Source organism: Dysidea avara, chromosome 4, assembly GCF_963678975.1.
Source record: "Dysidea avara chromosome 4, odDysAvar1.4, whole genome shotgun sequence".
Lineage (NCBI taxonomy): Eukaryota > Metazoa > Porifera > Demospongiae > Dictyoceratida > Dysideidae > Dysidea > Dysidea avara.
The window spans coordinates 283,002-310,710 of NC_089275.1; the positions used below are offsets into that span (position 1 = coordinate 283,002).

General features: G+C 37.8%; 2 protein-coding genes and 1 long non-coding RNA gene across 4 annotated transcripts in view; 2 read left to right on the forward strand and 1 right to left on the reverse strand.

Moving 5' to 3' along the window:
• LOC136252513 (TBC1 domain family member 2B-like) overlaps positions 1-13,717 on the forward strand; it is a 26,236-nt gene extending 12,519 nt beyond the window's left edge. Inside the window, exons 10-31 of one of the 2 annotated variants that reach the window (XM_066044968.1) lie at positions 64-192; positions 958-987; positions 1,034-1,159; positions 1,210-1,309; positions 1,575-1,633; positions 1,952-2,302; positions 2,437-2,598; positions 2,648-2,742; positions 4,471-4,564; positions 4,613-4,721; positions 4,777-4,851; positions 4,902-4,966; positions 6,417-6,447; positions 6,781-6,816; positions 6,869-6,964; positions 8,802-8,867; positions 8,912-9,049; positions 10,247-10,311; positions 10,364-10,430; positions 10,477-10,656; positions 13,381-13,458; positions 13,507-13,717. In XM_066044968.1, the coding sequence (XP_065901040.1) occupies positions 64-192; positions 958-987; positions 1,034-1,159; positions 1,210-1,309; positions 1,575-1,633; positions 1,952-2,302; positions 2,437-2,598; positions 2,648-2,742; positions 4,471-4,564; positions 4,613-4,721; positions 4,777-4,851; positions 4,902-4,966; positions 6,417-6,447; positions 6,781-6,816; positions 6,869-6,964; positions 8,802-8,867; positions 8,912-9,049; positions 10,247-10,311; positions 10,364-10,430; positions 10,477-10,656; positions 13,381-13,458; positions 13,507-13,611 (2,257 nt within the window). In that variant the 3' untranslated portion in view covers positions 13,612-13,717. The remainder of the gene's footprint in view (positions 1-63; positions 193-957; positions 988-1,033; positions 1,160-1,209; positions 1,310-1,574; positions 1,634-1,951; positions 2,303-2,436; positions 2,599-2,647; positions 2,743-4,470; positions 4,565-4,612; positions 4,722-4,776; positions 4,852-4,901; positions 4,967-6,416; positions 6,448-6,780; positions 6,817-6,868; positions 6,965-8,801; positions 8,868-8,911; positions 9,050-10,246; positions 10,312-10,363; positions 10,431-10,476; positions 10,657-13,380; positions 13,459-13,506) is intronic. The other variant, XM_066044969.1, reaches the window with a different exon arrangement.
• A 4,669-nt stretch (positions 13,718-18,386) lies between these two features.
• On the forward strand, positions 18,387-19,888 carry LOC136254285 (conserved oligomeric Golgi complex subunit 1-like). Its single transcript, XM_066046953.1, has 4 exons — positions 18,387-18,603; positions 18,654-18,754; positions 19,020-19,078; positions 19,406-19,888. The coding sequence occupies exons 2-4, from the start codon at positions 18,728-18,730 to the stop codon at positions 19,656-19,658; spliced, it is 339 nt and encodes a 112-aa protein (XP_065903025.1). The 5' UTR covers positions 18,387-18,603; positions 18,654-18,727; the 3' UTR covers positions 19,659-19,888.
• A 3,292-nt stretch (positions 19,889-23,180) lies between these two features.
• LOC136253173 (uncharacterized) lies at positions 23,181-26,945 on the reverse strand. Its single transcript, XR_010699986.1, has 2 exons — positions 26,390-26,945; positions 23,181-25,042 (listed from the first exon to the last, which is right to left on the reverse strand). It is a non-coding gene; the product is annotated as an uncharacterized lncRNA (long non-coding RNA).
• Between the last annotated feature and the right edge of the window lie 764 nt (positions 26,946-27,709).

The window sequence follows — 27,709 nt, forward strand, 5'->3', positions numbered from 1 at the left end:
TATATGAGGTTTACACTATGTGTATGTATGTCTTTACACCAATCAAATGCTATCCAACTCCAGCCAGCCAAGTCGCTCCCCCCCTGGTAGTTCCTCAACGATACGTGACAACTCTCCTTCAGGGGAGCAGAAACAAGACGACACAAGCGAGTTTGGTGACACAATGACCAGACAGAGCAAGAGAACTATTAAGTAATTATCACCATATATGGATAGACCTGTCCATGGGATAATGTTTCTAAAGGTCAGGAGGAAATAGATTAGTGTGATTCTTATAATAATAGGATCAACTCTCTATAAATTTTTTTTTTAAGTGAATCGTTCCCCTCGTGTGTTGACATTGTGAGGATCACATGAGCCTGTTATTGTTGAGGATAAATATTTTTATGAAGTATGTTATAGACCACAAAATATTATCTCATGGACAGTGTATACAGTGGAGAGTTGTTGATTATCTTAATGGCCAAATCCATGTGACTGTTCTATTAGAGTATTTTATCAACAGGTGAATGCTCTATTCAGTGACGGATTTAGAAATTTTCAGAGGGGGTTTCAGGCTCCACTCTGAAATTGCAACTTCAGCCTAGCTGTAAGTCGAACACACAAAAAAATTTAAAAAGGTCACTGCCTGCTGTTGAACGCCATGATGGTGATTTCAAAAGTTTCCCCCAGTACAAAAAGTCGTAATATAATACAGTATGTATAACTCTGGTTATCACCCACATGAATCGTAGGGGTGCTTATTACAGGTGCACGCTGCAATAATTAATTGAAAAACTCAACTGTTTCGTAATCATTTTTCAAAGGGAAACCTTGAAACCCCCTAAATCCGCCACTTCTATTAGAGTAACTGTTTGAGTTACACAATTTTCAGTTACACAAATACCATATTAGGATAATGATGACCCTCCACTGTATATATGTACTACTACTTGACTTGTTATCATTCTCTGATAGTTTTGATTGGCTAAAGAAGGGAATTAAGAGGTGTGTCATTGGTATGTCTCACCCATAATCATTCCTATGGCTTCAGGTCATCATGTGAACATTGTAACGAGCTACAGTTAACGATAGCCCGACTAGAACGAGAATTGTCACATCGTCAACAAGAACTGCAAGGGAAAGATGAGCTGAACCAGTTCCTGAAGGGACAGATCAGGTGATCTCCTAGTGTCAGATCACACGATCCACTTGCCACACTCCATATAGGGATAACGACCTCAAAGGGAAGGCTCAGCTGACACTAGAGGCTCACATGACCTCTGAGTATTCCCAAGATGATATGGACAAGGATCGGTCTATACTAGTGGTGAGCATTATATGGATGTGTGGTGGACACTTTGGGACTGAGAATTGTTGTAGTGTTCCTTTAAATGTATGGAGAGTCAGACTCGTTGATTATTTGTCCTTATTAGGGAGGAGTTTTGTAATTTGGTACCAATCATTTCACTTAGGTACACAGTGTATGATGATCAAGCCAGTGTGTCCTGATAAATGATTGTTAAATATTATTGGGTGTTATGAGCTAACAGTTTTTATTACATGAAATACATCATGTCTCATTGTTACCATAGTTACAACAGAGCCTTGACAACATGAGTAGAGTAAAGAGTAGAGTTGATGATGAGCTGAGGTAGTATAACCATATCACTGTTACACTAGCCAGCTGGGATTTTGTGTGTGGGTGGTAAAATTATTTGATGGTACCAGTTTGTGTTTTGTTGCTAAGGAGAATATAATTTCATGACATTTCCACCCAACACAAATGACCTTTTCAGTATCTGAAATAGTTGTCCTACCCCAAGTGTTGTTGTGTTTGTGTAAACCATTTTGATTGGCTATTGATAGTGTCAACAAAACTGACGAAAGTCATTTATCCCACACCCACACATTCCCAGCTAGCTTGTGTGACTACCACACCCCCATTGAGATCACATGATCCCATATACAGTGAGGCTCAGTTGATGGTTACTAAGTTACAAGAAGAGATTACATCATATCAAGAGATCATCATGATCAAGGATAATGTCGTCATGGGATTGACACATCAACTAGAGGAACTACAAAAACTACATGATCAACTGCCCGAACAATGTAATCAACAAGATCAAGAACATAGTCAACAGCAAGATCAACAGGATCACCAACAATATGGTCAAGAGCAAAGTCTCCCTGATCAACAGGCGAGTCAACAAGGTCAACAAAATGAGGGACATCATCCAGATCAACTCAGTCAAGAGAATGATCAAGAAACTGATCAATATCAACAACAAACAAGTAACACATCTTCAGTAACTAACAGGTGAGGGTCAATAACTTGATAACTATCATCACAATATAAACCATCATCATTATTTCAGTATATAATACTAACTAACTCTACACATCATCATCATAGTGTAGAGATGATATTATACTGTCATGGTCTACCCATAGCCATCTCCCAAAAGGCACAGCAGCTCAGTGTTATAGTGAAGTGGAGAAATTGAGAGAAGCTGTTGAAGCTTACAAGGAGAAGAACATGTTTCTAGCCAATGAAATATTAGAGATGAATCGTCTCCGTAGTGATGATGCTGACCTGATAGCTGCTAAATCACAGTGAGTGTTGATTGGCTAGTTTAAATATCACTTGTTGCTATGATTACAGGCAGAATGACCAGTTACAAAAGGACTTGACTCGTATTCAAAGTCGTTACCTTGTCTTGTTGGAGGAGATGAAGAAACCTAAGATGAGCATGGGAGGTGTGACTTATATTAGAGCTTAGAGTGTGTCTGGTATTAAGACTGTGGCTTACATTAGGACTTAGAATGTGGCTAATTATTAGGATTTGCGAGTGTGGCTGTGTGTGGCTTTATTGTTCTGTGTAGACCTTGTGTCTACATGTACAACACACACATTTCATGGACTTTGTCCTCCAGTTCTTCTCACTGACAACACAAGCTGTCTACAGTACAGCTTTAATCCAATGTCGCTCGAGCAAGTTGCTCGCGATTAAATAAATTGTAAATTAAGGGGCGTGACTACCATTTTCCTCGCGAGTCTTCATCCCTCGAGTCATAAGATGAAGATTCATGAGTGAAATGGCTGTCACGCCCCTTAATTAGCGAGTTATTTAATGGTGAACAACTTGCTCAAGTGACGTTGGATTAAAGCTGTATCGTATTTACGATAGCATGATTATGGCTTCCCTATGACTAGTGTTGTTTTAGTTAACCATAGCTAAAACTAAAAGTACTTTTAGTGAAGCAAATAATGTGTATTAGTTAACTAGAACTAAAACTAGAACTAAAAGCAAATCCATGATATAACTAAAACTACATCTTTAACTAAAATACAACAGAATAATTTACTAAATCTAAAACTAAAAAGAATTAAGAAAGATGACTAAAACTATAACTGAAACCAAAAGATTTTCTTATGCACAACTAAATGTATAACTAAGAAGGGTTACTATAGCTAAAACTAAAACTCCTTATTAAAACAACACTATGTTGCTCAGACCACTACACGTACATACACTCTACAGGTGGAATGAAGCACAGAATGAAACTGTACTGCTCTAATATGTAGCATCCAAACATCAGTATATGCTATAGTTTGTGACCTGATGGTGGTTTAGTTAAAATTAAAAGTACTTTTAGTAAGACAAATATGTATTACTAAAACTATAACTAAAACAACATCTTTAACTAAAATACAACAGAATATTTTACCAAAACTAAAACTAAAAAGAATTGGAAAAGATTGCTAAAACTGACTAAAAGATTTTCTTATACACAACTAAAACTATAAATAAAAACTAAAATATTTATAAATGTTACTAAAACTATAACTAAAAGATTTTCACATTTTTAACTAAAACTAGAACTAAAATAACACAGAGGATAAAACCATAACTAAATCAAAAAATCTAAGATTACTGACGAAACTGACTATAACTAATGCTAGAAGTCCTTACTAAAACAACACTAGTGCTGACATGCTTAAGCACCTATATTATCCATAGCAACTGGATTGATTGTAAGGGCCTGTTCTTCATTTGTAACATTATGTAACTGGTGGAACACAGCTGAAAGCAAAGTGTAATGGCTACTGTAAGAACAGGCATGCCATAAAATTGATTTTATATCAGAACACTCATCCCAACAATCAGTTACTGAGAAGTGAAGTATGTGCTGGTTCATTAGTCATAGCAATGTTATTAAAAAGTAAAACATTCAGATATACTAGTGGACATTTAGTCCCTAATTCAGTTTTGGGTATAGACCAGGATTATGTGTCCACTAACTACTGTAGGTGTAGTTCACTACATTTTTCCCTTTGATCTCTAAATAATATAAAGGGTTTTCGTAGTATTTTAGTGTACTTTTTTGCAGAAATCTAGACTTCACGCATAATCTTATGTTATAAGGTGTAGGTGTGGCTAACATTAGGGTGAGGTAAATATTAAGGGTGTGACTATTATTCAGGTCAGCTAATAGAGTCAGAGTCACCCATTAATCCTGACCTGGTTCATCAAATGTTGGAAGATGCCATGGAAACTATTGATACTGTAGTAGAAAGGTAACCATGGTAACATGTACAGTATGATGATATCACATGTGATACTAGTTCGGGTTACTATGACTCATATGGCTTCAATCACAAACACCTCCTGGAGGATAGTGTAGCAGTAGAATCAGTCAGTGGAATGATGAACCAACAACTACAACAGATGCAGGTGTGTAGTATTGGGGTGGAGTATGTGATCCACTTGATGATCATGTGATCCACAGGATACGACAACAAGTAGGCGTGTCCAATGGTTACACTATATGAATGATCACCATGGTAATGACTTCCAGCCAACAGTAAGCCACACACAACAGTGGTTGCTATTGGTTACTATGTTTACAAACAGAAAGAACTAAAGCAGATGATAAGATGGGGAATCCCTGCTAATTACCGTAGTAAGATCTGGAGCTGGTAAGATCATCCTCTATTAGACTAGTACCAGAGGAGGATGGTGATCACATGATCTCATCTTATAGAATTGCTGAACTATTCACACCTCAGATTAATATCAAATATTGTACAGGACAAATTGTATATCCATCTCATATGTGTCCCAGATCCCTTACAAACCTTCTCAACACAACACTTTACTAGCTAATAAACAAAACTTAACACCTGGTGTACACATTATCACTAAGTGCTCTATATTAGGGACCATGGAGAATCATGTGTACTACCAAAAGTTGCTATGAAATTAATATGAACTTTTACTGACTGACTGACCGACCGACCGACCGACCGACTGACTGACTGACGCCTTCAGACAACCATAACTCAAATAATGGCTAAGGCTATGGGCTTGATTTTTTCAATGTTGCTTCGTCCCAAGGTGTGCCTTTTGGCATACCGCAGTACTTACAATGCACACATCATGGACTTACGTTTGTCCTCTTTTGTGTCCCATTTCTTATTGCTGACAGCCCAAGGTGTCGATTTCCAGTAGTGCGATAGCTTCACTACACTTGTAAATGGGAATTATCTGTATTTTCCATGTTAACTGGATTTCTCCTACTGTTCTTTGTTTGTAACACTGTGAAACGGGCTGAACACAGTTGAAAGCAAAGTATAATGGCTTTTCCGAGTCATTATTTGATAGTTGAGGCAAGTGAATCGTCCATATTTTACATGGTGACTGGATTGATTGCAGAGGACCTTCTCCTTTGTTTGCTAACGGGTTGAACATAGCTGAAAGTGAAACATAATGGTCACTTCCAAGTCATTAATTGATAGACAAGACGAGCAAATCGTCTGTCCTTATTAGGGTATTGCTGATTAAGTAATTACTTAACAAGTGTAACTTCTGGCTACTGATACAGGATACCAGTGGACCATCAGCCCTGCTCCAGCAACATGTAAAGTTTTTAAATAAATACATTTTACATGTTGACTGGATTGATAGCAGAGGGCTTCCTTTGTTTGTAGGCTGTGTAACGGACTGAAAACAGCTGATAGTGAAATGCAATACCCACTTTACTTTCGAGTCACTAAATGATAGCTGGGGCATGTGTTTGGATGAAAACATTAACTCTGGCAACATCCTTTCTTATTAATGCACGTGGTATGTGTGGGTTCTCCAGTTGTAACATAAAAGTAACCAAACAAATATAAGGACAAATTAAGAATTTTAATAAGTTCAATTAGTGATCATGGAAATAATGTAGTGAAACAACAAGGAGGTCACCTACACCTGAAGTTATACTAGTGGACATTTAATTCCTAATATGGTCATTACTGAATTAGAGACTGGTACACACTTGTAGTGTTATGAAGTGTGGCCAACTTCTTCTGGTGGAGTAGCTATGATGTGTGTTACCATTACCCCCTCTGTGTGTGTGTGTGTCACCATTATCCCTCCCCTCAGGTGTATACGACATCACTTGGGAAGAGAACTGGTAAGTGTGTTTGGTTACAATCTCCATACCATGTGTGCTCCATGTCCATTCCTAACGTCTTGTGTTCCATCCTTTATTCCTGTGTACAGCTAGTTTGTGTGAAAGTCAAATTTTACAAACTGAGAGTAACAGTGTTAGAAAAGTGTTGACACCAAGTCTTGTCCACATGGAATACAAGATACAAAATTTGCTAAAGGCTATCCTGACCACTTCACAACATTTTAACCTCACACATCTAATAGACCTCATGAGATCAACCCATACTACATATGATAACATTCATAGCTAGTATTGCCAATCTCTATACTGCTGATCTTCATTCTCCATTCTCAGGTTCTCAACAAATATCGTTCCATTCTTGAGGAGAATGTAAGTGATATTGTGACCACATGATGCTAGTGGTGGATCACATGATCACCAGGCTAGCCGCTCATCGGTAGCAGTTAATCAGATAGAACTGGACTTGTTGAGAACACTCCCTAACAACCAACATTATCATAGTGCTGATGATATGGGGGTGAGTATTGTGGAGTAATGTCTATACATTGTAGAGCTATATGTCTGTATGTGACTTGGTCTGGGATAACTGGTCTTATTGTCCATGACAGTAAATTTGACTTCTCACCAAGAACACAAAGCTAAACTATCAAATTTCACAGGGGAGGGCAGTCATGCTTTAAGCGCTGCTAAAATATATTATACAAATGGTTCGTTTATAACATGTTGAAGAACACTAAGCTTACGACAGGAGTTACCACGCAATGTTTATTGCTGCTTTGTATGGTATGCGAAGGACTGAGGTAATAACGCCCGATATACATGACATTGTTAATATTGCCATAAACCAAAGGGTTTTTGAAAAACCAAACGTACCATCTTAAAACTTACACTAAACCCAATTTGATTATCCAGTAAACCTCATTCAACCCCATCGTCCACTAGATTTGTATTGGGTCTGTTGAGACTCACATGATATACAAAGTTCAGCTATGCAATTAAAGCAATAATTTTACATAGCGCTTAAAGCGTGACCGCCCTCTGCAAATTTCATAATCAAAATCAGCTAGACTTGAGTGGTCTGCTTTCGCTGGCTGCTTTTCCCAAGCACAGTGGTGATCTGTACGTACCATCTGGGACCCCAATGGAGCTCTGGCCAGCCTGGGAATGGCTGTGTGTAGCTGTACAGCTCCGTGGCGTTGAATAAGACATGTACCGTAAATGTCCTTTCATTTTAGCCAGTTTTGAGACCTGAGGCTCATAACTTGGCCCAATTCATCACTACGCCTTCCTCTGTAGTTTTTTAAAGGAAGTGGTTACTGAACCGAAAGGTTTTTATTTTCACGTCTAGTAGTTTCCCCGAGCATTCGACTTTAGGGGATGCGAAAAGTAGCATTAGCATTAGGGTTAGGCTCGGGTTCAGCTTTGGTTTCTTCTTCACCGTTAGGTTACGTTCTTCTACTGTATTATAGTGTATATAGTGAGACTACTATGTGAGTAGCATTTATAAGATAGAAAAGTAGGGGTAGTGGGTAGCTAGCAGCGGTAGCACAGTGGTTAGCCTACTGTCTACAGTTCCAGTAGTCCAGGGTTTGAGCCCAGGTTGAGTTTTGTGGTTTTATTTTTGTTCAGTGACCCTTTTTTGTCTAAGTTTTACTGTCGGTTCAATAGCAAGCCCGGCTTATTGAACCGACTTTCGGTTCAGTAACCACTGCCTTTTTAAAGACAGTCCCTTTCCTGCCTCCGGCACCCACCTCACACCCTTTTTGAGCTCGCCTGGTAGAGCCAACATCAAGTTAAAAGCTATCTAAAATGGCGGGAAACTAAAGTGTTGGCTACATCTACTGTGGATGGTTTTGAAGGTAACAAATTTGTGTAAAGTGTGTAAAAATTTGTTATATGTAGCTTCATCCATTGGTGAGCTACAACACACCGAATATTTAAAACCGACATTTCTCAATATTTTTAATAGATGATAAGTCCGGTTTTCCCAGACTGGGTCACACATAGATTGTAGTGAACTATATTACATGTAATAACTGATATTAACTGTGATGATATGGGGGGTGAGTGTGGTAATATAGTGGAGTAACCACTCTTAAAGGACATCTCTGAATTGTACACAATTTCATCTCTACCATTACCAGTTGTAAGTCGCTACCTGTTATGGGTAAGGTAGGAGATGTTTCACCAACTGTTCAAACAGGAGATGATCAGAACACAAACACTTGTCAATGACTTTATACTAATGTTACCTAACTCAAACCCACAATTACACTCATACAATAATCCTAACCTAACACATGTGACTCAGGTTGTTGTGTGGTATATGTTACCATGGTGATGTTGTTATCTAGATTGTAATGTTACGGAGAGTACTGGTAGCATTTAGTTGGTACAAGCCGGACATTGGTTATTGTCAGGTACATATTGTGGTTTATGTGACTTCATGATCACTACTCCACAGGGTCTCAACAGATTGGCGGCCATTGCATTATTATTCCTTGAAGAAGAGATGGCGTTCTGGTGTCTTGTTATGATAGTGACGTACTTCATGCCAGATGGTTACTATGGTCGCCAGTTAGTAGCATCTCAGGCAGATCAGGTGATCTAGTAATGATGTAATGTAGCCTGAGGGCACGGAACTTGTTAATGTGGACACTTGGGGACACCTACATAATCCAGACACTTAGTTAAGGTCCATAATAAGGACACCTTGATAATCAGGACACCTTGATAATCAGGACACCTTGATGATCAGGACACCTTGATGATCAGGACACCTTGATAATCAGGACACTATTGGTTGGTCCCAAGATGTCCGTATTACACTACTGGACAATAATCCATGTTGTTACCATGGAATTCCCATTATCCTCATGAAATACCCATGAAATGCTGGAGCAAAATAATGTACCCATGAACAACCCATGAATGAGTGAGTGAGTTTTCATGTGTTTTTATGTATGCACAACCGATGAAAAACCTGTGGAAAGCCAATGAATATTATTCATAGGGTTTCAACAGGTTTGTCATGACTGATTTCACAGATTTTCATGGTATACAAACACATGAAAACTCACTCGTTCATGGGTTGTTCATGGGTACATTATTTTACTCCAGCATTTCTAAAGTATTTCATTACCCATGAAAAAATCTAGTCAAATTAATCCTACCAGTTGGTTGTATGACTAGAAATAGATTACATGGTACTTTGAGCAAGATGACCGGGAAGTACAATATAACACTTTAAAGCACTGTCTATTACAACACTCAGGGATGGCTTGAGGTAAATACAGTACTCAGTCATGGTGTATCAGCGTCTTGACACACACAAGAACATTTTTGAAACACTCTAATAGAACACACTTGTTCTGTCATGAAATATTCCCAATTGCTCTATAATAAGTATATAGATTACTGAGTGTTTGTTAGATTACTGTGTGTTTATTAGATTACTGAGTGTTTGTTAGATTACTGAGTGTTTGTTAGATTACTGTGTGTTTATTAGATTACCGAGTGTTTGTTAGATTACTGAGTGTTTGTTAGATTACCGAGTGTTTGTTAGATTACTGAGTGTTTGTTAGATTACTGAGTGTTTGTTAGATTGCCGAGTGTTTGTTAGATTACCGAGTGTTTGTTAGATTACTGAGTGTTTGTTAGATTACCGAGTGTTTGTTAGATTACTGAGTGTTTGTTAGATTACAGAGTGTTTATTAGATTACTGAGTGTTTGTTAGATTACTAAGGGTTTACTGTCCTAACACTCACTATTGTTAATGACATCATATTACCTCATCCAGAGAGTGTTAAAGGATTTGATGATTGAGAAGTTACCAAAATTGACTGCTCATTTGGACCATCACAAGTAAGGGGGTGTGGCACTAATGATTACATCATTACTGTTGTCATGACTTCAGAGTTGATTTCTCACCAGTCACGTTTAACTGGTTTCTAACAGTCTATGTTGATACCGTACCAACCGAGGTAAGCTACATTCCCAATACTACAAGTTCCATTCCAATACTTACAGACCATGTTACAAATATGGGATGCATTCCTATACGAAGGCAGCAAAGTGTTGTTCAGATATGCCATCGCCCTCTTCAAGAACAACGAGGAGCAGTTACTCAAACTAGATAACACCTCAGCCGTATTTAATCAAGTCCGCAGGATAGGCAAGTTAGCCTATGATCCTCAGAGATTGTCACAGGTTGGTACTCCATACCACATTCCTATACCACTCAGGTTTCTTCTCTGTATATTATGAGGGATACAATATTTCTAGAAATATGATTATAATTATGATTATGATTAAATACAGGTAAAGGCACAGCCTGTATACCCGATCAATGCAATGTCTTATACAAATCTTGAATCTAGTAAATAACTGTCTAACAACAATTTAAAAGTGTTAATTGAGGTACTATTTACAACATAAGCAGGTAAGCTATTCCAATCATCGCTGATTATATTAATAAAGTAATTTGATTTACACAATAATCTTGACCGTTAACTGATGCCCCCCCCCCCCCCCCCCCCTGGTCGTAGTAGTTGAGAAAGTATATAAATTAGTAAAATCTGTGTTGAAGTAGTTAAGAATTTTATAAAGGAAAATTAGGTCACCTCTCAGACGTCTTTGTTGGAGTGATGGTAATGATAATAAAGTCAACCTCCCAGCCTAGGGTTTATCCTGTAGTTGTGGGAGAAGACGGGTAGCTCTTCATTGCACCTTCTCTATCTTTCTCTGATCAAGAGCGTAATGAGGTCCCCTAATAGCATTGTTATATTCTCACATGGGTCGAACTAACCTACTGAACAATTGTGTTAACATGATGGGGTCAAGATAATCAAATAATTTTTTAATCAATCCAAGTACTCGGTTAGCTTTGGTGGTGACTTGAGCAGTGTGGTCATGAAATTTTAGTTGGCTGTCAAAAAGAATACCAAGGTCGCTGTGTGATGTATCAAGTTCAATTTGTGTTCCATTGAGATAGTAAGGGCCATGGTGGTGAGCTGTGCCAAAGTGAAGATGCTTGCATTTGGAAACATTAAATTTCAATTGCCACTGATGTGACGATCTGTGGAGTAGATCCCGCAAGTCATTCTGTAACATGGTGTAGTCATCCTTATTTCTAATGACACGAAAAATTTTCATGTCATCAGCAAACATTAGAACAGGGCTTGACACAATAGATGGTATCTCATTCACAAACATCGTAAATAGCAGAGGCCCCAACACGGAGCCTTGGGGCATACCACTAGTAATTGGTATGGAACAAGACTGATGACCATTTAGTACAACTTGTTGTTTTCTGTTAGACAAAAAGTTTTCAATCCATTTCAAGATATTACCATGAATACCAAATGATGTTAATTTTTGCAATAAATGTTGGTGCGGAACAATGTCAAAGGCTTTTTGAAAGTCCAAATAGATTACATCAATAGAATATCCATTGTCTAAATGGCAAGTAATAACAGAAGTAATTGTGTGGAGCACGATCTCCCTGGTATAAAGCCAAATTGGTAAGGGGACAGTAGGTTGTTTGTAGATAAATGATTAAGGATATGATCCTTGACTGTAGATTCCATTAACTTGCTGAAAATGGAAGTAAGGCTAACTGGTCAATAATTACAGGCTAGATTCTGTGCACCTTTTTTGTAAATGGGTGTTAAATTGGCACACTTCCAATCTGGTGGCAAAATACCACTGTTAGTGACTTGTTGAACAAGATAGATAGTGCTCCAGAAATATATTCACTCACAGATTTAATAACAGATATAAGGCCACCCGTCAGGTCCAGGAGATATGTTGCTTTGCAGAGCCGTAAGTTTATTGAATACAGCTGTAGGAGTAATCTCAATGGAATCGTTAAGAAGAGGGGAACTGGTTGAATCAACTGCAGGAATAGTTGTGGTGTCTTCACAGGTAAACACGCTGGAGAAATATTCATTTAAAAGGGTAGCCATTTCGGTATCGGAGTGTATTGCAGAACCATCGGCAGAAAGCAGTTCAGTAATGCATGGCGTATTTTTGTCCTTGAATTAACATATTGCCAAAACGCTTTAGGTCTAGATTTCACACCTTGGGATAGTCACTTTTCTGAGGTTACGAGTTAAGCTCCTAAGCTGGTTATTATAATTAATTTCAAATTTGAGAGATCTGCAGCAGAACGAGTTGAGATACCTTTTCCAAAGATGATTCTTCCTCCTTTCAAACTAAATACTTCACAGTTACTATACAGACTTTTCTTTTCCTTATGTTTATAAGTAGGAACACACTGGTCAATAGTATTTTGAACAATAGACAAACACTTTTCCTTGGAATTATTAGCAAAAGTTAATTATACACTATGTCAAACAATATTTAATAGGGTTTTCCCCTAAAATTAATGGTGTGCAGGAATTATGTTTGAATTGTTTTGGGAATAATGAAGGGGTAAAAGAATTGAGCATTATTCCAATATTTTGGTGCAGTTTTAGAGTATAATTGTAAAAATAGATCAAGATACTCTAATAGAGCAGTCAAGAATGATCAATGTAGAATTGGTCATTATTCATTATAGTACTCACAAAATATCTTGCTAGCAAAAGTAGCTCTTCTGATACAGCTAGATTTAGCAGATATTACTGTTTGAAAGTTTTGCTGTGAAATCTACTTACAAGATTGAAGAAAAAGTTAAAATAATTTTGAGGGTAACAAGTATATTTTGGGAATAGTAAAATTATAATGATAAGAGAAATTCAGAATAGAATAACGATGAAAAATTTGTACATAACTTCCACAAGTAGTGTCTGCCAAATTTCTGCTGTTACTGATAAACCATCCTAGAAATTTAAAGTATTTTACTCATCCACTAATCAGAAATTGTTAGTACTAATCAATTCTTAGAGAGTAGAGTACTACATTCCCATACTCTATTCTATTCCATAACAGATTGCATTCCGAGAACTCCATTCCTTCCCAATGAGGGTAGTGAACCAGAAGAGGGCACTACATGTCAAACAGGTTGAGGTAGGTGTGGCTAGTGTATCACATGACCTCATAGCCCCTCCCCAACAGGCTGAACAGGAGCAAGTGAGCAGAGAACGAGAACGTTATCGACGATTGTCAGAACATCGTCGTCGTAAAGGTAGTGATAATGACAACACTACTGACCAATCATAATAAAATGTCTAATTTGTAATCTTCAAATGAATTTGTATACTAAATATGAGATGTGTGTATAATATTGATGTTGTATATTTTGAGTTGGTCTGTGTTGTTAACAGTTGCTCTAGTCAGCTGGTGAATTCCCTCACTGTCCATCATGACTGTTTGTCATAGTTGCTATGACTACTACACTATCCTCTGTTATTACTAGACTAGAGGATTAGTGATAGTTGTACTACTGGATGAGTAATTGTTGTTACTGGAGGACTGGTATTTGTAGTAGTTTGTCATAGCAAATATCATTATGTATTCTTTTGGGATGGTCCCTTGGACGCATCAGACACTGTCTGTCTGTCTGTCCAGTAAATTAAAATAAATAACAAAAAGTAGGTGTGACTGCTCATGTGAGCCATGATCTTACCTGACTGTCTGAGGCATTATGAAGGGGTGTGGCTGCTACAGAATGTATTAGGCTTCAATGAAGAGATGGTTGTTAATGTCATGCAGACAAGTAATATTAAGCTATTTTGCTGTGATGTAGGTAAATCAAAATAATGTCATTACTGAATTGTGACAGTTTTTTAATGTTTGAAATACACAAGTGTGACTGTTCTATTAGAGTAGTTGACTGGTAGGCCTGCGTCAAACATACTGTCATGATGCTAGGATATTAGGTGGATATTTCAACTATGTAGTTTAATTCCATGAAAATAGATAACACTCCCTAATAGAGCAGTCAGCAATAGAGCATAGTAGCTCCTTGGATCAATGTTCTCTAATTTGTAGTGAAATACTCTAATAGAGCATTCAGTGATTAAAAGTGTTCCAAGATAATTTCCTACCCTAGGAGCATATTACAAGCATAAAAGAGAACACTGAAGAGCATAATAGAGTGGAACTGAATCCCTTGGGACCAGGGGTGGACCATAAGTGTGAAAAGTCCTTATCTCTGAAACTGTATAAATGACCTTGAAGTAGTGAAAGAAATTTTTACTACCCTAATAGAACAGTCACTACTCTAATAGAGCAGTCATTTCCATTTTTGGGTTAACCAAGAATCTGGATAACTGAGTAGGTGAAACTTCTGGAAACCATCTTGGACAAAATTTTGAACATATTTGACTCAGGCCCATCAGAACATCTTGATCAATCATTACATTGCTCCTCCCCAATTTCCACTACCTTGCTCCGCTCATTACACACTGTTACAAATGAAGAACATTACAAGAAACTTCTCTGCAGTGAATCCAGTTGCTACGGAAAATGTGGGTGAAAAGCATGACACAGCCAGAGGGAAGCCATATCACACTATTGCGAATCAACACATTGTTTTGTCAATGAAAAGAACTGGAACACAAACGTAAGTCCATGATACGTGCATTGTATGTATTGTGGTTGGTGAAAAGGCACGCCTTGGGACGAAGCGACATTGAACAGTGAAAAAATCAAGCCTGTAGCCTTACCCATTGTCGAGTTATGCTTGGCTGAAGGCATCAGTTAGTTAGTTAGTCAGAATAAAATTCTGTTAAATAGGAATATTTAAAAAAAATTCCATAGAAACTTGTTGGAAAGGTTTGGGATCACTCTGAAGGATTTTTTGAACTTGGCTATGCCTAACCAATACTGCCAAGCTGTTATGAAGGAAGGCTGGTATTAGGGTGATATTTTTGGGCAAGAAAGCCCAAAACTGTGTGTGATCCTTAATATACAGTACTACCATACTGTATGATGCACACAGCCGTTATTATTTTTTTATCATTGCAGCCATTTCTTGGCCAACATTTTGCACCCAGGTTTTTTAAGGCCGCACTATTTTTTTCACAGCTTGGCTGTTTTTGTGTGGTTAATTTTCTATATAGGTACTGGACAAATCAATTGTTTTGCTGTTCTTGTTATGTGTTGCTGTAATCCCTAAAGTACACACCAGAAAATGTTGAAACTTTCACAGCCCATTGGCTAGATTAAAAAAAAATTCAAGAAAAACGCAAACAAGTCAGGTTTTCACTCAGTGGGTCACATATATTATAGCTGGAAACAATTCGTAATGAAGTAATTTCTTTCTGGCTGCCAGCACTGGCTGTTGGCAGACCAGCAATACACTTGTATTGTTGAACATTAATAATAATAATAATAATAATTCAGTAACAAACTACACGCTGGGTGTAGTGGAACCCTGTTTCTTGAAGCTGGTTTAAATTATGTTTACAAGAACTCAAGTGGCCTCACTTCATTCTACTTTTCTATTAGTTTAACACATGATATCCTAATATGAACAAATTTCCATCAGTAGTTTCAATTTTCTACCACCAACACACTATCCCATCCACTAACACTATCCCATCCACTAACACTATCCCATCCACTAACACTATCCCATCCACTAACACTATCCCATCCACTAACACTATCCCATCCACTAACACTTTCTTTTCCTCCTCAACTATCATTTACACAACCCTATGGAACTCCATTCTCCTTCAGATGCTTCAATTGTCTAATCATCCTACATTTCACTCTACACTTCATCGTGTATAATTTAACTGTCTGTTATGTTGTATGTATTTAATTTGTGTGGGGAACATGTTAACAGGCTACATGTCTATTGTGTACCATTGTCTTTGACAAAAATGGATAATCTAATCTAGTCAAGAGGTCGGTGAAGTATTCTTTTTTATTGTGTACTTTGTATTCTAATATCTTCACATGTCAAAGTGTGAGAAAATTTCGTACAAGTTATGCGTTAACTCACAACCAAGCAATCTGGTTGGTTACATCTGATTCTCATAATCTGTCAACACCAGCACAGCATATCAGGTGTAGTAAGATATTATTAGATGAAGGAGCTCTGTTACAAGCTAGATACAGCAGTCTCAATAGGAGGTCAGGGCATGTCCTCTCTACACAGGAGAATTTTGAAAATTTAGTCTTGAGCACACTTTTACACACTGACTGTTCTACTAGAGTGTTTCAAACTATAAAATCAAAAAATCAATAGGGAGCTGCAGCCCCCTTCTGTTGCTACACCTATGTATATACAGAATAGGGTAGTAAGGATGGCTTATTTCTTAAAACATTTGATCACGTCCAACTATCATATGTGAAGAAATCAAGATGTGTAGCTTGACATCACATCATCATTATTGTTCTAGTTACCAGTGACTGTAACTTCCAACAATGTTTGGCTGCTCACATACTCATAACACTTAGTGTGAGGTTTGAGGTTTCTTTCAGTGTGAGAGTTACAAAGAGACAAATAAACTTGCAGGGGTAAAATACTCTAATAGAACAGTCACCTAGTAGTAAAGAAAGTTTACAAAACTTTGACAAAGAAGTTGTGCAAAGCTCAAACCAGGATAACTCCCAAACCAGTAACTACTGAACTGTTGTCAGCTGCTCAGTTCACTTGATTTCTATAACATCTACTCAACTAAAAGTTCATAAATTCAATAAAAATTCTAGAACATTCTGTTCTATTAGAAATACTCAAAAAATGTGCACTTTATAGGATCACAAAGGTTTGGGCTTTTCTGGCCAAAAATATCACCCTCAAAGCAGCTACCTCACGATGCCTTGGCAATATTGGTTAGATGTCAAAGGTGCCTGACCTGAAACACCTCTGAAAAGCTGCTACAATATTAAAAATATATATTTAGTGTAATTGTTGACAGACTGACTGACTCATTCACTCACTGACTGATCAGTGTAACTCAATAACAGCTAAGACTGCGAGCTTGATTTTTTTACTGTTCGACGTCACTTTGTCCTGTTACATGCTCTTTAGCATACCACAGTACATACAATACACACATCATGAACTTACCTTTGTCCTCTTTTGTGTCCCATTTCTTGCCAACAGACAAAGGTGTTGATTCACGGTAGCTAGTGCGATGGATGGCTTCCCTACATTTGACTGAAATTGTCTGTGTTTTCCATGATGGCTGCAGAATACTGTTCTTTACGCTGTGACACAGGCTGAACATAGCTGAAGTGAAGTGTAATGGCCACTTCTAAGTCAGTAATTGATAATTGGGGCAGGCAAATTGTCCATACCTTTCATGGTGACTGGATTTATTACAGAGGGGCTTCTCCTATTGTTCTTAGTTTGTAACGCTGTGTAATGGGCTGAACATAGCTGAAAGCGTAATCATCACTTCACTTTCAAGTTAGTAATTGATAGCTGGGGCATGCGTTCAGACAAAACATTAACTCAGACACTCTAATCTGTTTTAATGTGGCATGTGTGGGTTCACCAGTCATAATAATGTTACAAAAAAAAGTAAACAAATAAGTATAAGGAAAAATTAGGAAGGTCAGGGAACATGAATAAAAATAGAGAAACAAGGGAGGTCACTTACACCTGCAGATATACTAGTGGACTTTTAATCCCTAATTCAGTCATGGTTATAGACTGAATCAGGGATTAGCTAAATGTCAATTAGTACATCTGCAGGTATAGGTGACCTCCCTTGTTTCCCTACTTTCATGATCCCTGACCGAGGTTAAAATTCTGTATACTTGTTTGAAGAAACAATAAACTAGATTACTAGCTGACTGTAAGGAGTAATTTGTTAGTGATGGAAGTACTTCATAAGCTGCTGACATTACTGAACTACTGGTGTATCAGTAGTGAACTCCTTACTATTTCTCATTTTAATGATTCACCAAGCTGTGTCGTATCTACTTGTCATTTATTCACAGATAATTATTGTTTATTGTACTGTCAAATTAGTTCTACATGTCACTGTGAAATCCTGTAAAATGAATTATTTGTTAGGACATAATAAATAGCTCATGCAATTTAACATATTTTATGTGTTGTACTCAGAAAGTAAATCCAGAGAGGTCTTTCATTGGTATGTCACACCCATGATCATTCTAATGGCTTCAGGTCATCATGTGAGCATTGCAATGAGCTACAGTTGATGATAGCCCGACTGGAACGAGAATTATCACATTGTCAAAAAGAAAGATGAGCTGAACCATGCAGTTCCTAAAGGGACAGATCAGGTGATCTCCTAGTGTCAGATCACATGATCCACCTGCCACACCTCCTATAGGGATAACGACTTCAAGGGGGAAGGCTCAGCTGACGTTAGAGGCTCACATTATCTCTGAGTATTCCCAAGATGATATGGACAAGGATCGGTCTATACTAGTGGTGAGCATTATATAGGATGTGTGGTGGACACCTTGGGGCTGAGAATTGTTGTAGTGTTCCTTTAAATGTATGGAGAATCAGACCTGTTGATTATTTGTCCTTATTAGGGAGGAGTTTTGTAATTTGGTACCAATCATTTCACTTAGGTACACAGTGTATGATGATCAAGTCAGTGTGTCCTGATAAATGATTGTTAAATATTATTGGATGTTATGAGCTAACAGTTTTTATTACATGAGTATATCATGTCTCATTGTTACCATAGTTACAACAGAGCCTTGACAACATGAGTAGAGTAAAGAGTAGAGTTGAGGATGAGCTGAGGTAGTGTGACCATATCACTGTTACACTAGTCAGCTGGGATTTTGTGTGTGGGTGGTGAAAATTATTTGGTGGTACGTACCTTCACCAGTTTGTGTTTTGTTGCTAAGGAGAATATAATTTCATGACATTTCCTCACAACACAAATTACCTTATCAAGTATCTGAAATAGTTGTCCCATCTCAGGTGTTGTTGTGTTTGTGTAAACTATTTTGATTGGCTATTGATAGTGTCAACAAAAACAAAGGTCATTTATCTCACACCCACACATTCCCAGCTAGCTTGTGCAACTACCACACCCCCATTGAGATCACATGATCCCATGTACAGTGAGGCTCAGTTGATGGTTACTAAGTTACAAGAAGAGATTACATCATATCAAGAGATCATCACGATCAAGGATAACGTTGTCATGGGATTGACACATCAACTAGAGGAACTACAGAAACTACATGATCAACTGCCTGAACAATATAATCAACAAGATCAAGAACATAGTCAACAGCAAGATCAACAGGATCACCAACAATATGGTCAAGAGCAAAATCTGCATGATCAACAGGCAAGTAAACAAGGTCAATAAAATGAGGGACATCATCCAGATCAACTCAGTCAAGAGAATGGTCAGGAAACTGATCAATATCAACAACAAACAACTGAACAACAAACAAGTAACACATCTTCAGTAACCAACAAAAGTTGAGGGCCAATAACTTGATAACTATCATCACAATATAAACCATCATCATTATTTCAGTATATAATACTAACTAACTCTACACATCATCATCATAGTGTAGAGATGATATTATACTGTCATGGTCTACCCCTAGCCATCTCCCAAAAGGCACAGCAGCTCAGCAGTGGCGGATCTAGGATTTTTAAAAGGGAGTTTCTGAAAGCTGGTATAGCTGAATAAAACACCTGATGACATTTCTCCAGAAATTTTTGAGATTTTAGAAGCTCCGAGATTGGATTTTAGGCTAATTTTAGTTAGCAATTACAATAAATCCAATGCTTTAAACTGTAAATACTATAGCTAACAACTATAGGGCAAAGATGGTGACTATTAGCTGTAGCTTTGATTGCTCTATTGGAGTAGTTACTTGACTGCTGAGGGTTTAATAGTTATAACTGGTGTCAGTTAAGTGCAGCTACATGCATGCTGCTGAAATACAGAGGTGTATAGTTGTTTGATATGACAAATTGTCAGTGCAACAATGTTTATGTATTTAGACTTCCACTGAGCTAAAATTTAAAAGGGGGTTTCTGTCGAAACCCCAGAAACCCATCTAGATCCGCCACTGCTCAGTGTTATAGTGAAGTGGAGAAATTGAGAGAAGCTGTTGAAGCTTACAAGGAGAGGAATATGTTTCTAGCCAATGAAATATTAGAGATGAATCATCTCCATAGTGATGATGCTGACCTGATAGCTGCTAAATCACAGTGAGTTTTGAGTGGCTAGTTTAAATTCATTTGTTGCTATGACTACAGGCAGAATGACCAGTTACAAAGGGACTTGACTCGTATTCAAAGTCGTTATCTTGTCTTGTTGGAGGAGATGAAGAAACCTAAGATGAACATGGGAGGTGTAACTTATATTAGAGCTTAGAGTGTGTCTGGTATTAAGACTGTGTGGCTTACATTAGGGCTTAGAATGTGGCTAATTATTAGGATTTGCGAGTGTGGCTGTGTGTGGCCTTATTGTTCTGTGTAGACCTTGTGTCTACATGTACAACACACACATTTCACGGACTTTGTCCTCCAGTTCTTCTCACTGACAACACAAGCTGTCTACAGTTTTTTTTTTTTCCTCCGGCCCTAATGGCACTCCCTTCCTCCCACACATCTCTATAGAATGCTAACAAAATATTTGAAAAATTAATTATAACCTACAGAAAAGAACCTACACAGAACCTACAGCATGCCCAGGGTTCAATGGGCAGGCAGGTGCCCCTCAGCGACAGCAAGATCAACTGCTGGAGGCACACACGGACACTTGGATCTTGAGCGTGATCCTCTGATGCACATAACTGAAGAACGGAGCAAGGAAAACCCCAAACTACAACGGAGCCAGCCCATCACCACAGAATATGGGGAATTCCACTTCTCGCTCAGCAGGCGGGCAAGATGTTTATAAGTGGTGGTGGCAGCCCTTCCTATGCCACCCGAAGTGGAAAAAACAAGGGGGGTAAAACTCCCATGCTCCACCTCCCGAATGCGTTCCTCATAGGCACGACGTTTCTCTAGTTCATGTTTACGAAAAGCAGTAGATAGCGTAGAGGAACGATTAGAAGTTGCAAAACAGTTAAAAACCGGTGGGGACTATTCTACGGAACGGAACGGAACGGAACGGAACGGAACGGAACGGAATGATGGACTAAACTGCGGAACGGAATGCTTTCTCAGATTGAAGCTTGCAGCTTACCATTGCTGTACAAGTTAACAGTGGCACTTCCAGCAGGTAATCAAACCAAACGTACCCCAAGAAAGATAAAACGAATTTAAGGATCGATTGTGGGTTCTTGTTGGTTGTCATTAGTAACGAAGTACTAATTGTGGGAATAGCTGACTCAGTGATTTCATCTTCGGATATATCAAGTAGGGAACTTAATGCATGACTTGTTTTTACTAGTATGTGAGTTATTTTTACTTACTTGACTTTAGAATGTACAGTCTGAGGCCCAGCCTTTCTAATCGGCATAAATCAGTATGTGTATAGCTACACTACATAGGAAACAAGTATGGTGACAAGCTGAATCAACTCAGTCTAAGTAGAATCTAAAGGAATTTTGTGCAGTGTGTGAGGAGCAAACATTCAGATACCTCAAGGAGGCTATATTGTGTGAACATCAATGATTCATTAACAGAGTAGTGGACTATTGTCAGATATCTCAGCCTGAGTACTGAGTTGAATTCTGGATGGGGTCTATTTTACAGAATGGAATGCTTTCTGAATCAACTTGCAGCTTGGCTAGCTGCTATCATTGCTGAAATTGCATTTTATCAGTGGAACCTCCAGGAAAATGGAATAGGATAATTATAAAACATTAATTGATTGTTTAGGTAATCATGACTTTATTCAGTCTAATAAACAGAATATATGGTTGATTGAGTGAGGTATCACTTTCAGAATGTTCAGACGACCAGTGATGAGATGCATGGATTCATCGAATTTTTGTTGTGGTTGGAGGCAATAAATATCCAAAAGCAAACTGACTGTATAATATTAATTCACTTTCTTTATATTTTCTCAATTTTGAGCCTGTATACAAATAATTGAATTTTCCTTGTCAATAGAAATCCTAGAATAAGATGGGAGAGAAACTTATCTTTGTTTACCTATACTGTACAACCAAGAGTTCGTAATACTGATTTGTATGGGGGAGAGTGTCTAACTCTCAGTATGGCCTGTACAAACACCCTGGGTAAAGTTCACCTTTCATCAAATCAACACATTTACTGGGGGATAGAAAACTGTTGATTAGAGTTGCTGAAGAAGGTAAAGCCTTTGTTCTGAAATAAGGCCGAGGTGTTACTTTAAGCAGGGTGTTTGGTAAATGCATTCAAGTTAGACACTCTCCACCTTATTATGAACTCTTGGTACAACTTCAAAGGAAATGAAGAAAGCATACAGATGAATCAATAAAATCACTACAGTAAGGTGAATTACAGACTAGTGAGATCTTGGTTAATTAATGACAGTGGTTGGAGATTAAGTGTGGTAGCTTCTTGCTCTGGAATATGTTGCAAAGTGGAAGTACAAATCAAAATGGGATATCAATTTCAGTATGAAAAATTTGTATACATAAATAATCTAGCATTACTATTTCATTTGTCCTCCACTTAAACATGCTACAACAGTACTAGTGTCAGTACATTGGCAGTGAGTCCACCTTGAAATCTCAACTCTAGAGTAGATCCAACACAGGACAGCCCGCACTGTAACAAATACATGTGATCCCATTGTAATTTCATGGACCAGCTGGACTGGGAATCACTTGAAAATAGACGAACAAATTTAACCTGTTTTGTTTGAAGTGAAGCATGTGAAATGTTACACTTAAGAAATCCTAGGATTCTTAGGTGGTATGTAATTAATGTAAGTGTTCCATTTCAGGTCTGACTAGATACATTGAAATTACACACACATCCTGGTCCAAATCACGTTTGCCTGGTGGCTACGGGCATGGTTTCACATGCGGCTTATAATAGAGATTTGGCTGATCTTGGAGTTTTGACATTTAGCCTGATTCAAGGCTAACAGTCAGACACATCCTTGAATTGTGCAACAGATAAAATCAGCTCACTATTGAATATGGCATTAGTCCACTGCACCAGCTGTTAATATATAATAACTCCATGTATACAATTCAGTGATGTTTGCAGAATATACCCTCCTTGCGGTCTGCCAAAATATTTGCTCCTCACACACTGCACAAAATTCTTCAAGTTTTAATTCAGCTGGCTCTTTCCTGTTACCAGTATCTTCCTGCTTGCTTTATTTATACACTGACTTATGACTTGAAAGACCGACCCAGACTGTTTTCTAAAGTCTAAATAAGAAAAACAGCTCACATAAAGTTCCCTTCCGTATGGATGAACATCACTGATACAGCTCATCCCACAATAATACTTCGTTACTAATGACAACCAACAAAAACCCACAATCGATCCGTTAATTCTTTTTATCTTATGTTTAACCATAGATACTAGACTTATAATAGGGATTGGCAACGGAGGCGTAAACGGAAATAATCCGCGTTTCGCTTTTCCGTAATACTGTTAGGAATTTTCAAGTCACTCCCAGCTAACCGCTATCATAGTGCCGCTATGCTACTGAGAATGTTTCATGTGTTTCCACGAAGATTTAGTCTTTAAAGGTACGTAGCTCCATTAGAGATTCTTGCTAGCATGCGTGATGGAATTTCAGTACGGAAGTGAAACCTGCCTTTATTCTTTATTATTAATTACTAGGCAGACAGCACAGCTGGTGTGCCTAGGATGTAAAATCAACAATAGTGAAGCGTATGTTACAATCAATAAGTGTACGTATGCTACAATTACTAGTTGTGAACAAAAAGTTACAGTATGTATGTGTTACATAAAAACACTAGACGCAAGGCACCTTCACTGCACTGCCTTACGTCTTTATGCAGTGCAGCGAAGGTGCCTTCGTCTTTATCTCTCGCATTGCGACAGTGAGAAGACTAGACTAAGAGATGAGAGTTAAGCAGCTTAGATTAATAACTTTCTAATGGCGGAACAATTTTCCCTCACCCACATTGTATCTGGACAAAACTGTATGCCGAAAAGTTGTAGCTAATCTGCTAAAGCATGAATTTAACTATAGGACATCCTCACATCTCTCTGGCTTACCTGTACAGAACCACAAATTATTCACACTTCAAGCACTGACTGTTCTATTAGAGTTATCGACTGCTTTATTAGAGTGTATCTGAACCTTTGAAGTCAGCATTGATGATTACACTCCATCAGTTTAGACCACTCAAGTTCAAATGAGATACTGTAGCGGACTGGGTGTGCCCCTCCTTTTACAGCTCCTGAACTCTAGTAGGAGTAAGACCTATTATGTACACCAGACCATAAACTGAATTTGAAGTCAGTGAAGCATCATCCTTGATCTCAACAATGAGGGACATTCCATATCCATGAGGCAGTACTGTCACACAGGATCAAACATAGCACAGTTCATACACCCTATACAACTTTGATTTGTGTGCCATACAACTCAAGTTACAAATAACAACACCTTGCCAGGCTATTATTTACATGTCATATGAAACTACATGATGTAAACATTGCAAATCTGACTAGGAGGTTGGTTCTTGCTCTACTCTTGCATGGGCCTGTTGCAGCTTGTCTTGTGTTATACTTCTGACTCCATCTAGTCTGCCAGCAGGTCTGTTGGTTCTGCAACTGTTCACTCAGATGCCAACAGCTTACCTAGCATTACAATAAATCATAAATCAAAAATCAAATTAAGACTACTTCATAAACACACCACAAATAATTCATTACACCAGAGTAATTTCTCCTGCCAGATATTTTATGTGGGCAGCAGGAAAGACTCCTGGTTTCTGTTGCACAAATTTTCCCAAAATACAATAAATTACGTCATCATATTTTTTGCACTAAAGATAAATTTACATATACATAGTGAACCAGATTCAACTGTATTGGGGAAGTCAAGAACCTAAGCCCACAGTACTTTCAAAGTTCAGCAAAAAAAAAAGGCTGTAATCCACATTCAACCATAAGAATGTGAACTATACAATGTGTAGAGTTAGCCCTGTCAACACTCCAGCTGTGGTCATGGAATATGGAGAACAGTGACCAGGTAATTACTTGCAGTCCCCAAACAAAATGTCTGGCACGTAAGACTAATACCAAAGGAGATTAGATACCTTTGTGCAATATGCAATTTCATCAGATTGTTTACTGAGGTAGTTGGTAAACGTCATATTAAGTCAAGTTGTATTATTATGTGCATAATTATATTCATGAAGAGGGTAATTTATTTGAAACGAGTTCGAAAAACATTTCACCCATTGTTTCTCATTACCACACCTATGTGTTGGTAATGCAGCACACACACAAAAGGCAAACACAAAAACACACTTTTGTACTACAAAGTCACACACACACACACACACACACACACTAAAGCTTTTGGTAATAGTATAGCAGCCAGGCACACACACATTAAAGCAAAACTTTCAGCAATAGCATCAACGTAATTCCAAAAACCCAGTTTGAGACCCATTGCTAAAGAGCACACACTAGATCATTATCTGTAATATTCTTCCCTCTGGTTCTTAGGTGGTCTTCCAACCTTGAATTTCTTGTAATTTCTCTCCTTTCATCAAAGTTCTGATGCCAAGACTATACATGTGAAATTTTCTGTTGCTCATTTTAAACTCTGCCTACACGAAAGTAACAGGAAGGATTCATAAACTAGATATAGAGTGACATTCTCCAAAGTTAAAATTTGTACTGAACCTTGGAAACTCTTCAGAAAGTAGTTCACGAAGCTCAGTAAAACTACACAAACTTGTACAAATATCGCTCTGAAATGCCCTGTAAATAAGCATTCTCCCTCAAACAACGCCCCTATTATTAGAAAATTTGATCCATTAACACTTCCAAGGTCAAAATAAAAGGGTGGGAAATGTTAACACCGTTTAGGAACGTTGTGTCACTTCAAGAAAACTACACAACGGTGAATAGCGTTGAACTCCACAGTAAACAACAAAATGACAGCTCGCTAAAACACACAAATAAGAAACTTACCCATCCAATGTACTTCATATAGCCATAACTTCAGCTTTAACGCACGAAGAATACGTGCACTGCACGCCTGCTCGAGTACCTGTCACTCAAAGGCTCCACCATCTTCTACTTCACCAGCGAAACAGCGAAACGCGCATTAATTTACGAAAATAATAATTTTGTAGTGCGTTGCCAATCCCTATTATAAGTCTAGTATCTATGGTTTAACCACCCACTGGAGATGCCACTGCTAACTTATAAGGGAAGTTTCAGCAATGGTAAGTTGCAAGCTTCAGTTTGAGAAAGCGTTCCGTTCCGTGGTTTAGTCCATCATTCCGTTCCGTTCCGTTCCGTTCCGTAGAATAGTCCCCACCTTAAAAACCCTCACATCAAAGAAGGTATGGTGGTGTAGGCACCTCCAAAAGCCGGAAACCCTGATGTCTACCCTTGCGTCATCATCTTGAATGGCAGAGCGATAATGTAAGGTCTCACCAGACAAAGGGTGCAGCTGTGGTTCAATCTAAGCTGTCTACAGTATTTACTTAGGGTTACCCTAACCCTGTACCGCATGATTATGGCTTCCCTATGACTAGTGTTGTTTTAGTTAACTATAGCTAAAACTAAAAGTACTTTTAGTGAAGCAAATAATGTGTATTAGTTAACTAGAACTAAAAGCAAATCCATGATATAACTAAAACTACATCTTTAACTAAAATACAACAGAATAATTTACTAAATCTAAAACTAAAAAGAATTACTATAACTAAAACAACAAATACAATATAACCATAGTTAAATCTATAACTAAGAAAGATTACTATAACTAAAACTAAAATTATTGAAGAAACTAGCTATGTAAAACTAAAATTCCTTATTAAAACAACACCATGTTGCTCAGATCACTACACGTATAAGTTCACATATGTTCTACAGGTGGAACAAAGCACAGAATGAAATTGTACTGCTTTATGTAGCATCCAAACATCAGTATATGCTATAGTTTGTGACCTGATGGTGGTTTAGTTAGCTATAGCTAAAACTTAAAGTACTTTTAGTAAGACAAATATGTATTAGTTAACTATAACTAAAACTATAACTAAAGATTTTCACATTTTTAACTAAAACTAAAATAACATGCACAGAATAAAACCATAATTAAATCAATAACTAAAAGGAATTAGGAAAAATTACTACAACTATAAAACTAAAATTACTGACGAAACTAACTAAAATTAAAACTAGAAGTCCTTACTAAAACAACACTAGTGCTGACATGCTTAAGCACCTGTAATTTTCATAGTGACTGGATTGATTGTAAGGGCCTGTTCTTTATTTGTAACA

Coding starts and splice junctions, on each gene's coding strand:
- LOC136254285 (XM_066046953.1), top strand. CDS start 18,728: ATGGACAAGGATCGGTCTATACTAGTG. Junction 18,755..19,019: donor AGGATCGGTCTATACTAGTG/GTGAGCATTATA, acceptor TTGTTACCATAG/TTACAACAGAGCCTTGACAA. Junction 19,079..19,405: donor AGAGTTGAGGATGAGCTGAG/GTAGTGTGACCA, acceptor TCCCATGTACAG/TGAGGCTCAGTTGATGGTTA.